We start from the raw sequence: 13365 nt of genomic DNA, 5'->3' as shown, positions 1-13365 counted from the left end.
CCCTCATCCGCAGCCCCGGACGCCATGCCCAGACCATCGGGAGCCCCCCCAGCCGTAGCAGCAGCGAGAAAAACCCAGGGGGGGCTCTTCAGCCGGGGGGCTGGCACAGTCCGGGGGGGTCCGCGCCGGGGCTCGGCGGCAGCTCGGTCCGGCCGCTGGGCTCCGGGGGTGTCCGAGGGCGGCCTGGGCAAGGGGCGAGGGCGGGCTGCCCCACTGCCAGCAATCTGGGGCTCTCCAGGGAGGTCCCGGGGGGGCTGGGGGGGCTCCCCGCAGAGCCTGGGTGCCCGGCTGCCCTTTAAAGTGGACTCGGTGCTCGTGTAGTGCAGGGCGCCGCAGCCGTGGGGCGGAAGCCCCCTCCGGAGCGGGGCCCCCGAAGCAGCCGGTGGGGCCGGGCCGCCCTAGGGCTCGGCCTCGGTGCTGGAGTCCTGGAAGAGGGACTGCTTGCGCAGGCTCAGCCGGGCGCAGCGCGGGCACGTGGTCGAGTTGTCGTAGTAGCAGTCCCTGCGGAGAGGGGGGGCGTGGGGCCGGGGTCGGCAGCGTGGGGCCGCCCCACGGCCGCCCCACGGCTCGGGGGCGGCGAGGCGGTGCCCAGCGGTGCCGGCGCCCGCCGTACCTGTGGAAGACGGCGGAGCAGTCGGTGCACACCGAGGTGTGGCTGTCGAAGGGGAAGAGCACGTCGCCTTCCTTGCAGAGCTCGCACACGAAGCCCTTCGCCTGGCAGCGCTGGGGCGGGAGTGGCGGTGAGCGCGGCGCCGTGGGGCCCGTCCCGCCGTGGGGCCCGTCCTGCCGGAGCCCCGGCCGCCCCGGCTCACCTCGCAGTCGAGCTTGATGTGCTTGGCGAAGAGGGTGTGGATCTCCGTCAGGGAGCAGCTCAGGCGCCCGGCCTCGATGTCGATGAGGTCCTGCAGCGAGTACATCTCGTCGTTCTCCACGAAGTGCTGCCGGTCCTGCAGCTGCACCGAGAGCGCCCGTCACCGCTGCGCCCGGCCCGGCCCCGCCACCCCGGGGGGCCCTGCCGCCCGCCCGCGCCCCCGGGGCCGACCTGCAGCAGCAGCCGGGCCTCCATGGCCTCCCTGCAGGTGATGAAGTACGGCTTCATGAGCAGGATGTCCTGGCGCAGCTTCTGCGGGGCGACAGGACGGGATGGGGACAGGGACGGGATGGAGATGGGATGGGGACAGGGACGGGGCGGGGATGGATAAAGGCGAAGGGACAGGGACAGGGCAGTGACGGAGAAAAGGATGGAGACAGGGATGGGATGGAGATGGGGACAGCGACAGGATGGGATGGGAACGGGACAGGAAGGAGATGAGGATGGTACAGGGATGGGGTGGGGTGGAGACAAGGGAAGGATGGGGACAGGGATGGGATGCAGACCAGGATGAGATGGGATGGGGACAAGGATGGGATTTGAATGGGACAGGACAGGGATGGGACAGGGACAGGGCAGGATGGGAAGGAAAGAGACAAGGCCAGGATGGGGACAGAATGGGGACAGGGATGAGATGCAGACAGGGACAAGACACAACGGGGACAGGGATGTGACAGGGATGGGACAGGGCAGGATAGACAGGATGGAGATGAGAGCAGGATGGGGACAGAATGGGGACAGGGATGGGATGCAGACAGGGATGAGACAGGAGGGGGACAGGGTCAGGCGGGGTCAGTCTCGGCCCTGTAGTGGCTCGGGCACCCTCCACATCCCCGGCCGGCCCCGATCCCCCCGCAGCCAGGCTCTCCCCGCAGCCCCTGTCCCCCTCCCAGCTCACCCGCACCGGGGGGACCTGCCAGTGCCACCACCCCAGCCGCCCTGCTGCCCCAGCTGGCTCCAGCCCCGGCAGCCCCACGGCGCAGCCCCACGCGCCGGCTCTGCCCCCCAGCCGGGGCCGCGCTCACCCGGATCTCCACCAGCTCCTCCACGTAGTTGAAGAGCAGCGGGTTGATCTCCCGCAGCTTCAGCACCGGCCGCGACACCATCAGCGCCAGGTACCGCATGCTGCAGCGGGACACCTGCGCCCCGCGGCCGTCACCCCACGCCGGGGGCCCCCACGCCCCCCCGCAGGCTGGGCCTGAGCCGCCCGGCCCCACGGCGCCGTGGGGTGAGCCCCGCTGCCCTGGCAGCCAGGACCACGGCCCCTGGGACCTCCCGCTCCAAGGACCTGGCCCCAGGGACCCCCGGCAGGGACCCAGCCCCCAGGCACCCCCAGCCTAGGGACCAGCCCCCAGGGACCCCCGGGACCCCTGCCCAGGGACCCAGCCCCCCACGTGATCCCTGCCCCAGGGACACAGCCCCCAGGGACCCTCGGGACCCCAGCCCAGGGACACAGCCCCCTAAGTGGTCCCTGTCCCAGGGACACAGCCCCCAGGGCCCCCCAGGACCCCTGCCCAGGGACCCAGCCCCCCAAGTGTTCCCTGCCCCAGGGACACAGCCCCCAGGGACCCTCGGGACCCCAGCCCACGGACAGAGCCCCCCAGGTCATCCCTGCCCCTGGGACCCCAGCCCAGGGACCCAGCCCCCCAAGTGGTCCCTGCCCCAGAGAGACAGCCCCCAGGGACCCCCGGAACCCCTGCCCAGGGACCCAGTCCTCCAGGTCATCCCTGCCCCACGGACCCAGCCCCCCAAGCGGTCCCTGCCCCAGGGACCCAGCCCCCCCAGCCCCCCAGCCCCCCAGCCCCACGCCGGGCACCTTGCGGGGCTCGAAGTCCCAGTTGTGGATGGCGCGGGCGGGGATGACGGCCAGGTCGTTCCAGTGGCAGCTGCCGCAGTAGTAGAGGCCGGTGTAGTCGCACTGCCGGGCCTCGCTGGGCACCCCGCCTGCAGCGGCACGCGCCTGGTCGGGCCCGCTCGCCCCACGGCGCCGCGGGCCAGCACGGCCAGCCCCTGGCCCCATGCAGCCCCCAGCCCCATATAGCCCTGCTCTCCAGCCCCATGCAGTCTCAGCCCCATATATCCCTGCTCTCCAGCCCCATGCAGTCTCAGCCCCATATATCCCTGCTCTCCAGCCCCATGCAGTCTCAGCCCCATATATCCCTGCTCTCCAGCCCCATGCAGTCTCAGCCCCAAATAGCCCTGGCCCCCAGCCCCATGCAGCCCCATGCAGCCCCAGTCCCTGGTCCGCAGCCCCACGCAGCCCCCTACACCAGCCTGACACAGCCCCAGGCCCTGGCCCCCAGCCCCAGTTATCTCTGGCCCCCAGCCTCGTGCAGCCCCCCCCCTCCCTGGCCTCCAGCCCCACACAGCCTCAGCCCCCAGCCCCACACATCTCCTACGCCAGCCTGACACAGCCCCAGGCCCTGGCCCCCAGCCCCACATATCCCTGGCCCCATGCCCCAGACTCCCTGGCCCCCAGCCCCACACAGCCTGAGCCCCCAGCCCCACACATCCCTGCCCCCACACGTCCTCTACCCCAGCCCTAGGCAGTCCCAGTCCCCAGCCTTCAGCCCCGCATACCCCCGTCCCCCAGCCCCACGCAGCCCTGACCCTGGCCCCCAGCCCCACTCTGCCCCCCCAGTTCCCAGCCCCACGCCGCCCCCCCGGCCCCCAGCCCCACACCGCCCCGGCGGCGCCTTACGGAGGGAGATGGGGGCCCGGCACTCGGCGCAGCGGTAGTCCTGGCTGTCGAGGCCGCTCTCGGGGCAGATGCTGAGCTCGTACTCGGCTTGGTGGCTCACCTTGGACCGCACGCAGGCCTTGGTGACCAGCGGCAGGCACTTGCTGTGGCAGCGGTAGTAGCAGCCTGGGGGCGGGCAGCCGTGAGGACGGGGCCGGGGGGGCCGCGGGGGGGTCCCGCGGGGGTCCCGGCGCCCGGCCCACCTGTGCAGGTGTACCAGGTCTGGATGAGGCCCCAGATGATGGTGCTGCACTTGTCGCACGTCTGCTTCACGCTCTTGCTCTTCTCCTTGTAGAAGCGGTGCTCCAGGATGACGCGGATGTTGGGCTCGTCCTCGGAGGGGTCCTGCGGCACGGCGCGGCACGTCGGAGGGGCCCCGCGCGCTGCCGGCCCCCCCGGCCCCCCCCCGGCCCCACCTGCAGCTCCTGCAGCTTGAGGCGCAGGTGGATGAGCCGCACCACGGCGTCCTTCTGCCGCTCCGAGTGCTCGGGCAGCTCCAGGATCGCCCGCTTGCACTCCTCGATGGCCTGCCGCAGCTGCCGCACGTCGGAGGCCAGGAAGAGCCCCTGCGGGAGGAAGAGGAGGACGAGGAGGGGGGGTGGGCCGGCAGCCCCGCGCCCCCGCCGCCCCCCGGCCCCACTCACCACCGGCCGGGAGAAGTGGTCCTCGGCCAGCCCCAGGTCCATGGGGCGCTCCGAGCCCTCGGGGTCGCCCGGGGACGGCTCCGGCCGCCGCTCTGCAAGGGGGGGGGACAGCTCAGGGGGGCCAGGACGGGGGGGGACACGTGTGTGTCGTCATCCCCCCCCCCCCCCGCCCCAGCACCCACCTGGGGCCGGCAGCACCTCGGGGCGCTCGTGCTGCTCCGGCGCCTTGTCGAAGGGGTTGAGATGGGCCTGGCGAAAGCGCGCCAGCTTCTCGCCGTACTCCATGGCCGCGCGCCCTGCGGGGACCCGGCCGTCACCGGCTCCGCCACCGGCGCGCTCCCCGGCACGATGCCGCGGCACCGGGGCGGCCGGACGGACCGGTCCCACCGCCTCCCACGCCGGCACCGCAGCTGCCCCGCCGTGCCCCCCCGGCCGAAGGGAGCGGAAAGGGGCGCGTGCCGGGGCCCTGCGGGGCGGCTCTGGGGCGCTGCCCCACGCAGGGATGAGGGGTGGGGGAGCATGGGGGCAGCCGGCAGTGCCCCCCCCCCCCGGTGCTGCAGGCCAGGGCACGTGGGGCTGCTGGGACCTGGTGCGGGGGGGTGAGCAGTGCAGCACTGCATGGCCCCCCCCAGCACTGCATGGCCCCCACAGCCCCCCCTTGCACTGCATGCCCCCCCCAGCACTGCATGATCCCCACAGCACCCCCCCCGCCACTTGCAGTGCATGGCCCCCACAGCCCCCCTTACACTGCACGGCCCCCCCTTGCAGTGCATGGCCCCACAGCCCCCCCTTGCATTGCACAGCCCCCCCTTGCATTGTATGGTCCCCACAGCCCCCCTTACACTGCATGGCCCCCCCTTGCAGTACATGGCCCCCACAGCCCCCCCCTTACACTGCACGGCCCCCCCTTGCATTGTATGGCCCCCACAGCCTTCCTTACACTGCACGGCCCCCCCCCCCCGCAGTGCATGGCCCCCACAGCCCCCCTTACACTTCATGGCCCCCCCTTGCAGTACATGGCCCCCACAGCCCCCCCTTGCATTGTATGGCCCCCACGGCCACTCCTTACACTGCACGGCCCCCCCCCCCCCCGCAGTGCATGGTCCCCCCAGCCCCACGGTGCAGCCTCCACCATTGTGCTGCCCCCCATCGCAGGCCCCCCCCCATTCCCCTCATTGCACAGCACCCCCCGTGCCAGCCCCCGCGGGCCCCCCCCATTGCAGGGCCCCCACAGCCCCCCCCGAGGCACAGCCCCCGCTGTATGGCCTTAATGCCACCCCCCCCGCACCCCTCTATTGCACGGCAGGGGGTCCCCAGCCCCACGGCCCAGAGACCCCCCCGTTGCAGGCCCCCCCGCCCCTATGGCCCGGCCCCATTGCAGCCCCCTGCACTACTCGGCCCCATTGCACGGGCCCCCATTCCCCCCCCCCCCCCCCCGCAGCCTTCTGTGTTGTAAGGCCTCATTGCACGGCCCGGTCCCCCCCCCTCCATTGCAGAGCCCCGGTCCCCACCCACTGCACGGCCCCGGTTCCCCCCCCCGCCGTTGCAGAGTCCCGGCACTGCCGGCCCCGCTGCACGGCCCCGGTCCCCCCCCCCCCTCGTTGCACGGCCCCGGTTCCCCGGTCCTTGCAGAGCCCCGGCACTGCCGGCCCCGTAGCGCGGCCCCAGTCCCCCCCCGCCCCGCATTGCACAGCCCCGGTTCCCCGCCCCGTTGCAGAGCCCCGGCACTACCGGCGCCGTTGCAGGGCCCCGGTCCCCCCGACTGCACAGACACGATCCCCCCCCCCTTGCACGGCCCCGGCCCCGGCCCCGGCCCCGGCCCCGACCCCGGCCCCCCCACGCCCCCCAGCCGCGCCCGGTCCCCCGCGGCGCCGCCCCCGCCCGCCAGGGGGCAGCGCCGCCCCCGCCCCGCTCACCGCGGCAGCGCCCGCCGCGCGCCGCCCCCGCTACATGGCCGCCGCGCCCGGCCACGCCCCTCCGCGCCCTGCCACGCCCCCCTGCGCCCGGCCACGCCCCCTCGGCCACGCCTCCCACGGCACCGCACCCTGCCGGCCGGCGGAGCGCGCTGCACCGCGCCGCACCGCACCGCGCCGCCCGGGCGGGGCCGCAGCCGCAGCCGCAGCCGCAGCGGGAGGGGCCGGGGGGGCCGGGGCGGGGGAGCGGCCTGGGCCCGGCCCCGCCGGCGCACGGGACCGGGGACCCGGCCCATAACCGCGGCCCCCATGGCCCTGTCCCTGTAGCTCCTTGTCCATCTGTCCCTGCCCCCCAGCCCCATAGCCCTGCCCCCCCCCCCCGATCTGTCCTCGTGGCCCCCCGGTGCCCAGCCCCATAGCTCCTTGTCCCTGTCCCCACAGCCCCTAGCCCCATAGCCTGCCCCCCGGCTGTCCCCGTGACCCCTTTGTCCCTACACCCACAGCCCCCCTCCCCATAACCATGGCCCCATGGCCCCCTGCCCCATGGCTCCTCATCCCCATTGTCCCCATGGAACCCTCCCCACCGACTCCCTTCACTATGGTCCCCACCCCATAGCCCCCCCATCCCCATAGCCCCTGTCCCTGTGGCTCCACCCCCATGGTCCTTTGTCACCATGGTCCCATGCCCACGGACCCCTCCCTACATCCCCATCTCCCCACCATCCCCATAGTCCCTGGCCCCATAGTTCCTTCTCTGCAGTCATTGTCCCCTGGTGCCCTAGCTCCCATCCCCATAGTCCCTTGTCCCCACAGCCCCATCCCCATTGACCCCCATCCCCATAGCCCCTGTCCCCACAGCCCCTTCTCTCCCATCCTCGTCCCTTGGTGCCATAACTGCCATGCCCATAGTCCCTTGTCCCCCTCCCCACAGCCCCACGCAGCAGAGGCCTGGAGGCTCCTCTCCCTGCCCTGGGGCCAAGGCACAGCCAAGACCCAGTGGGGACAGAGCAGTGCCAGGGTGCAGCCCCACTGCATGGCCAGATGTCCCCCCACCCAGGTCCTCCCCCCCGCCCAAGCACAGGCTGGCACCAGGGCTGGACCTGCAGCACCCGGTGGGGTGGCCTGGCACAAGGGCCACGCACCAGCTCCAGACCCCGCCTGCCCCCCCCCAGCCCCAAGGACCTGCACACAGGGTAACTGGACAGCAATAAATTTATTAAGTATTCAAAAAAAATAGACACAAACCAGTAAAAAACAAATATCAGGGCGCTCACATCAGAGTGGCGGGACAGGGCTGAGCTAACTCATAATGGGGGACACGGTTAGTAAATACCGAATGATTTTGATCTTGGGACCCCTAATCAGAAGCAACTAGAAGCCGGCTGGGACTCGCTAACGGCGGCGGCGCTGGCTAGCAGGACGCTGGAGGAGCCGGCCCGGGGCAGGCGCGGCGTGGGCCGACCCCGCTGGCTTCACTTGGCACCCTGGGCCTCCGACTCCTCCTCGTCGTCTTCGTACATCTCGCCCTCCTCCTCGGCCGTGGCGTCCTGGTACTGCTGGTACTCGGAGACCAGGTCGTTCATGTTGCTCTCGGCCTCGGTGAACTCCATCTCGTCCATGCCCTCGCCCGTGTACCAGTGGAGGAAGGCCTTGCGGCGGAACATGGCCGTGAACTGCTCCGAGATGCGCTTGAAGAGCTCCTGGATGGCCGTGCTGTTGCCGATGAAGGTGGAGGACATCTTCAGCCCCCGGGGCGGGATGTCGCACACGGCCACCTTGACGTTGTTGGGGATCCACTCCACGAAGTAGGAGCTGTTCTTGCTCTGGATGGCCAACATCTGCTCGTCCACCTCCTTCATGGACATGCGGCCCCGGAAGACCGTGGCCACGGTGAGGTAGCGCCCGTGGCGGGGGTCACAGGCCGCCATCATGTTCTTGGCATCGAACATCTGCTGGGTGAGCTCGGGGACGGTGAGGGCCCGGTACTGCTGGCTGCCGCGGGCCGTCAGCGGGGCGAAGCCGGGCATGAAGAAGTGGAGGCGGGGGAAGGGCACCATGTTGACCGCCAGCTTGCGGAGGTCGGCGTTGAGCTGCCCGGGGAAGCGGAGGGAGGTGGTGACGCCGCTCATGGTGGCCGAGACGAGGTGGTTGAGGTCGCCGTAGGTGGGGGTGGCCAGCTTGAGGGTGCGGAAGCAGATGTCGTAGAGGGCCTCGTTGTCGATGCAGTAGGTCTCGTCCGTGTTCTCCACCAGCTGGTGGATGGAGAGCGTGGCGTTGTAGGGCTCCACCACCGTGTCCGAGACCTTGGGCGAGGGCACCACGCTGAAAGTGTTCATGATGCGGTCGGGGTACTCCTCGCGCACCTTGCTGATGAGCAGGGTGCCCATGCCCGAGCCGGTGCCGCCGCCCAGCGAGTGGGTCAGCTGGAAGCCCTGCAGGCAGTCGCAGTTCTCGCACTCCTTCCGCACCACGTCCAGGACGGAGTCCACCAGCTCGGCCCCCTCCGTGTAGTGCCCCTTGGCCCAGTTGTTCCCGGCCCCGCTCTGGCCTGCGGGAGAAGACGACAAGCCGTGCTGGCTGCGCTCGCGCCGAGCACCCGGGGCAGGTCGCGCCCGGCCCCGGCGGGGAGATCTGAGGCTGGCGAGAGGCGCCCGGAGCCGGGCGCGGAGGGGAGGGGTGGGAAGTGGAAGCTGCAGCGGCTTGGCAGGGAGCCGCCGGCACAGCCCTGCGCGCCGGGGCCGCGGGGGAGACGCAGCCGGAGCCGGACCCGGTCGCACCGGCGGCGCCGCGGGACGGGGCGTGGGAGCCGGCCGGGGCCAAGCCCGGGCACGCCGCGGCTCAGCCGGCGGGGACGTACCGAAAATGAAGTTGTCCGGTCGGAAGAGGTGTCCGAAGGCCCCCGAGCGCACGCTGTCCATCGTCCCCGGCTCCAGGTCCACCAGGATGGCGCGCGGCACGTACTTGTGAGCTGCGGGGAGACCCCGCGTGACCCGCCGCCCCCTCCGCGCCCCCCGCGCCGGGCTCCCGCGTGCGCCCGTGCTGCGGGGGCAGCTGGTTGGGGGACCCCCCCCCCCCCACGGGGGCTGCCCCACGCCCGCCCCACACCCGCCCCACGCCGGCGGGGCTTACAGGAGGCCTCATTGTAGTAGACGCTGATGCGCTCCAGCTGCAGGTCCGAGTCGCCCACGTAGTTGCCGCTGGGGTCTATGCCGTGCTCATCGCTGATCACCTCCCAGAACTGGGGGCACGGGGGGGGGTCAGAGGGGGGCCCCCCGTGGGGCAGCGCTCGGGGTTGGGCCCCCCCAGCCATGGGGCAGGGTCCCAGCTCGGGGTGCCCAGTGCCAGCACCCCGGGGGGGCTCTGCACCGCGGGGGGGACCCCAAGGCGACCATGGCCCAGGGAGGGGGTCCCCAGGGGCAATCCCGGCCTGGGGGGGGGCTTTGCACCACGGGGGGGGACATGACCCCCAGGAGCAATCCTGGCCTGGGGGGGGGTGATTTGCACGGGGGGGGGGAAATATGACCCCCAGGGGCAATCCCAGCCTGTGGGGGGGGATGCTTTACATCGCGGGGGGGGACCCCAGGGGCAGTCCCGGCCGGGGGGGGCTCTACACCGTGGGGGGGGCCCCAGGGGCAGTCCCAGTCTGGGGGGGCTCTGCACCGCAGGGGGGGAGGGTACATGACCCCCAGGGGCGACCCTGACCCCGGTGAGGGGGTGCTCTTCGCCGCGGGGGGGGGGGGGGACACCGGGGGCACCGCACAGCCGGCAGGGCACCCCGGGGGACCCGGTACCGTGGGTGCCACACCCCGGGGGAGGTGCGGTGGGGGGGGTCACCCCGGGGCACCGGGGAGGCGCAGGGGGGAGGGGGGACCCCCCCGGGAGGGGCGCGGGGTGAAGGGCGGGGTCGCACCCCGGGGCACCGGGGACAGCGCCCGGGGCCGCGACGCGGCGGGTGGGCGCTGGCCGCGGTGCTGAAGCGCCGCTCGGGGCCGCCGCCGCCTTTGTGCGCGCCGCCGCCCGGGCCGGGGGTGCCGCCCGGTGCCGGGTGCCCGGTGCGGGGGCTGCGGCAGCGCCCCCTCCCCTCCCCTCCCCTCCCCCCGCGCCGCGGCGGACAAAGGAGCGGGGCGGGGCCCTTTGTTCTGCCCGGTGCGGCGGCGGGGGGGGGGGGGGGGGGGGGCGCCTTTGTCCGCCGCTCCGCTCCCTCCGCAGTGGCGGGGCGGGGCCGGCGCGGCGCCCGGTGCCGGCGCCCGGTGCCGGCGTTACCTTGGCCCCGATCTGGTTGCCGCACTGCCCCGCCTGGATGTGGACGATCTCCCTCATGGTCGGGCCGGGACGGGCCGAGACGGGCGGGCGGGCGGGCGCGGAGCGGTACCGGGAGCGCGGGGGGCGGCACCGCCGCCGCCGCCGCCTTTATAGGCGCCGCGCGCCGCACCGGGCCGGCCGCTGACGTCACCGCCGCGCCGCGGCCAATCGGCGACGGCCGCCGCAGCGCGCTGCAGCATCCCTGCAGCACCGGGCCCCGCCCGCCCCGCGCAGCCCCCGGCCCTGGGGGCCCCCCGGCACCCCCGGGGGAGGGACGGCGCCCACCCGGTTTGGGGGCGGGGGGGGGGTCGTCAGCCGCGGACACCCGGTGCGGGGGAGGGGGGGGGGGGAGGCGGGCCCCGCCCAGAGACCCGCGGGGGGGGCGGACCCCACCCCGGCACCCGCGGGGGCCCCCGGGCCTCTGGTGGGGGGGGACACCCGTGGGGGTGGGGGGCACCGCGGCGCAGACAGACCCCCCCCCCGCCCACGCGGGGACCCCGGGCACGGCGGGGAGGGGAAGCACGGCCCCCCGCCATGAAGCAGGAGGGATGGCCCCCCCCCGGACACCCAGGGCCCCCCCGGACACCAGGGCGCCCGACACAGCGCAGCCCCGCAGGGCTCCCCGGGGCCGGGTGGGAGCGGGGCCCCCGCCTGTCCCCATCGGGGGGGCCCAGGGACAAAAGCGGGGGGGCCGTGCCCCGACGGGGCGCCGGGCTCGGGGGCTGCAGCCGGCAGCGGGGGACGCAGGGAGCCGCGGTGGCGGTGCAGGAACAAAGGCGGCGGTGGCGGCGGCGAGGGGCCTCCCTTTGTGCAGCGGCGCCGGCCGGGGACGCCTGGGCCCCGCGAGGCCCGGGGGCTGCGGCCCTGCTCCCTGCACCAGGATGCAGCGGCTCGGAGCGATGAGGCGATGCATCAGTCACCGGAGCTGGGAAACGCCGGCAGCCGCGGCCGCGCAGCCCCCCGCCTCGCACGCCTGCCCCCAGCAGCTCCCAGTCCATCCCAGTCCCCGGGGCGGGCGGGGAGGCGGCCGCGGCCGAGGCTGGGGGTCGCGGCCGCTCGGGGGGCCGCAGCGGGGGTCGGCAGCCGGGGGTGCGCACGGCGCGGTGCCAGCACAGCATCACTGCAAAGAGCCTTTATTCAGCCGGGGCGGTGCCGGGCGGCGGGGGGGTCCGGGGGCCGGGACGCAGCCGGGCCCCCCGCGGCCGCGCCGTTACCTGCGCGCGCCCTGCGTCCCGCTGGCTACCAGGAGCACAGCACCACCTCCCGCAGCGTCCGCCGGAGCTCCTGGCTCCGGAAGGCGTAGATGAGGGGGTCCACCACGGAGTTGCAGATGATGAGGATGAGGAAGAGGTTGAAGTAGCTGAAGAAGCACGTGCAGAAGGGGTTGGTGGGGCAGGTGACGATGAGGATGAGGTGGAAGAAGAAGGGCCCCCAGCAGACGAAGAAGACACCCAGCAGGATGGTGAGCGTCACGGCGCCCTTGAGGCTGCTGGTGCGGTAGACGGTGGGTTTCTTCTGCTGGCTGGAGATGCTGCGGAGGTGGTGGCAGGCCAGGGCAAACATGTGGATGTAGAGCACCAGCATGAGCACCAGCATGAAGAGGAAGAAGCCGATGAGGCAGAGGAGGATGGCGTTGCTGCGGTAGTAGGTGATGAAGACGGTGCTGGAGACGGTGCTGGCCAGCCAGACGCTGGCCATGGTGACCACGGCCCGCTGCAGCGTCATGATGCTGTGGTAGCGCAGGGCGTAGAAGATGGTGATGTAGCGGTCCACGGCGATGACCCCGAGGAAGGAGAGGGACGACACCACGGAGCTGCAGATGAGCATGTCGATGACATTGTCCAGGTGGCGGATGACGCTGGTGTGGATCACCAGCACGCCGTGCTCCATGAGCAGCATGAAGAGCGTCTCCAGCAGGTTGCTGACGCTCACCAGCATGTCGGAGACGGCCAGGCAGCAGATGAAGTAGTACATGGGCGAGTGCAGGTTCCTGTTCTTGAGGATGGCGGCGACCACCAGCACGTTCTCCACCAGGCTCACCAGGCCCAGCGTGAGGAAGAGCTCGTTGGGGATGTCCAGCCCCTGGCAGCTGGCGCCGCCGGCCCCGGCCGTGGCGTTGCTCTGGTTGCCCTCGCTGGCGTTCCAGGGCTCGCGGAGCAGGCGCAGCGGGGCCAGCGTCGACATGGCACCTGCTGCCGGCCCACCGCCCCGCCGGCTCGAGGCCCGCCGCGCACCGCCAGCGCTCGCCGCGGCCCGGGGCGCCTCTACCGCGACGGCTTTGGGCGGAGGGGAGCCGCGCCGGCGGCTGCTGCCGCCCCGGGGTCCCGGCGGGCACGCGGTGCCGGAGACGCTCGGCTCGCCCCCGGCCGCTCCGCAGCCCTGGTCTCCGCGGGGTCCCCGGGGGCCGAGGCCGCTCGCCTCCCCAGCCCTCCCGGCTCCCCCGGAGCCGCGCTCCTCCCTGGCCGACAGCAGTGGCTTGGCGGGAGTTATGGGGAAGAAAGGGCCCTTTCTCTGCCCTACTTTAAAGCCGGCTCCCTCAGCCCCTCCTCCGCGGAGGGTGGGCACGCACATGACGGCTCTGCGCCCCGGCGGCCAGGGCAGCCGCGCGGAGCCGGGGGCCCCCGGACTCCCAGCACTGCCCTGGGGGAGCCCGTGCGCCCTGTGGGCCTGGGGGGCTTCTCATGCTCCCTGGGGCTCCCTGTACACCCTGGGGTCTCCCGCGCACCGTGGGGAGCCCCGTGCTCCCTGGAAGATCCCCTGCACCCCGGGGTCTCCCATGCACCCATGTCACCTAGGCACCTGTGTGCCCTGGGGGGTCCGTGCACCCCGGGGAGCCCGGCGGGGCCACGCAGCCTCCCCGCCGCAGGAGCAGAGCGGCTCCCCCCCAGCCTGGTG

The 13365-nt window shown here is 73.3% G+C and overlaps 2 protein-coding genes across 4 annotated transcripts; both read right to left on the bottom strand.

The window, feature by feature from the left end:
- Positions 1-251: 251 nt before the first annotated feature.
- DEF8 (differentially expressed in FDCP 8 homolog) lies at positions 252-6244 on the bottom strand. Of its 3 annotated transcripts, none has more exons than XM_064519853.1 (12): positions 6172-6244; positions 4438-4551; positions 4256-4347; positions 4028-4177; positions 3815-3956; positions 3573-3737; positions 2688-2815; positions 1897-2010; positions 1043-1123; positions 813-953; positions 614-723; positions 252-501 (listed from the first exon to the last, which is right to left on the bottom strand). In XM_064519853.1, exons 2-12 carry the CDS (start codon positions 4538-4540, stop codon positions 399-401), a joined length of 1329 nt encoding a protein of 442 aa, XP_064375923.1. In that variant the 5' UTR covers positions 4541-4551; positions 6172-6244; the 3' UTR covers positions 252-398. The 3 variants fall into 3 exon arrangements, with proteins under 3 accessions (XP_064375923.1, XP_064375924.1, XP_064375925.1); XM_064519854.1 differs by having other exon boundaries at positions 813-947; XM_064519855.1 differs by having other exon boundaries at positions 813-902.
- Positions 6245-7362: 1118 nt separating this feature from the next.
- On the bottom strand, positions 7363-12841 carry TUBB3 (tubulin beta 3 class III). Its single transcript, XM_064519633.1, has 5 exons — positions 11714-12841; positions 10432-10576; positions 9298-9406; positions 9026-9136; positions 7363-8716 (listed from the first exon to the last, which is right to left on the bottom strand). The coding sequence occupies exons 1-5, from the start codon at positions 12652-12654 to the stop codon at positions 7641-7643; spliced, it is 2382 nt and encodes a 793-aa protein (XP_064375703.1). The 5' UTR covers positions 12655-12841; the 3' UTR covers positions 7363-7640.
- Between the last annotated feature and the right edge of the window lie 524 nt (positions 12842-13365).

The sequence above is a fragment of the Dromaius novaehollandiae genome, chromosome 13, assembly GCF_036370855.1.
Source record: "Dromaius novaehollandiae isolate bDroNov1 chromosome 13, bDroNov1.hap1, whole genome shotgun sequence".
Lineage (NCBI taxonomy): Eukaryota > Metazoa > Chordata > Aves > Casuariiformes > Dromaiidae > Dromaius > Dromaius novaehollandiae.
This window is presented reverse-complemented; position numbering and strand designations above follow the sequence as displayed.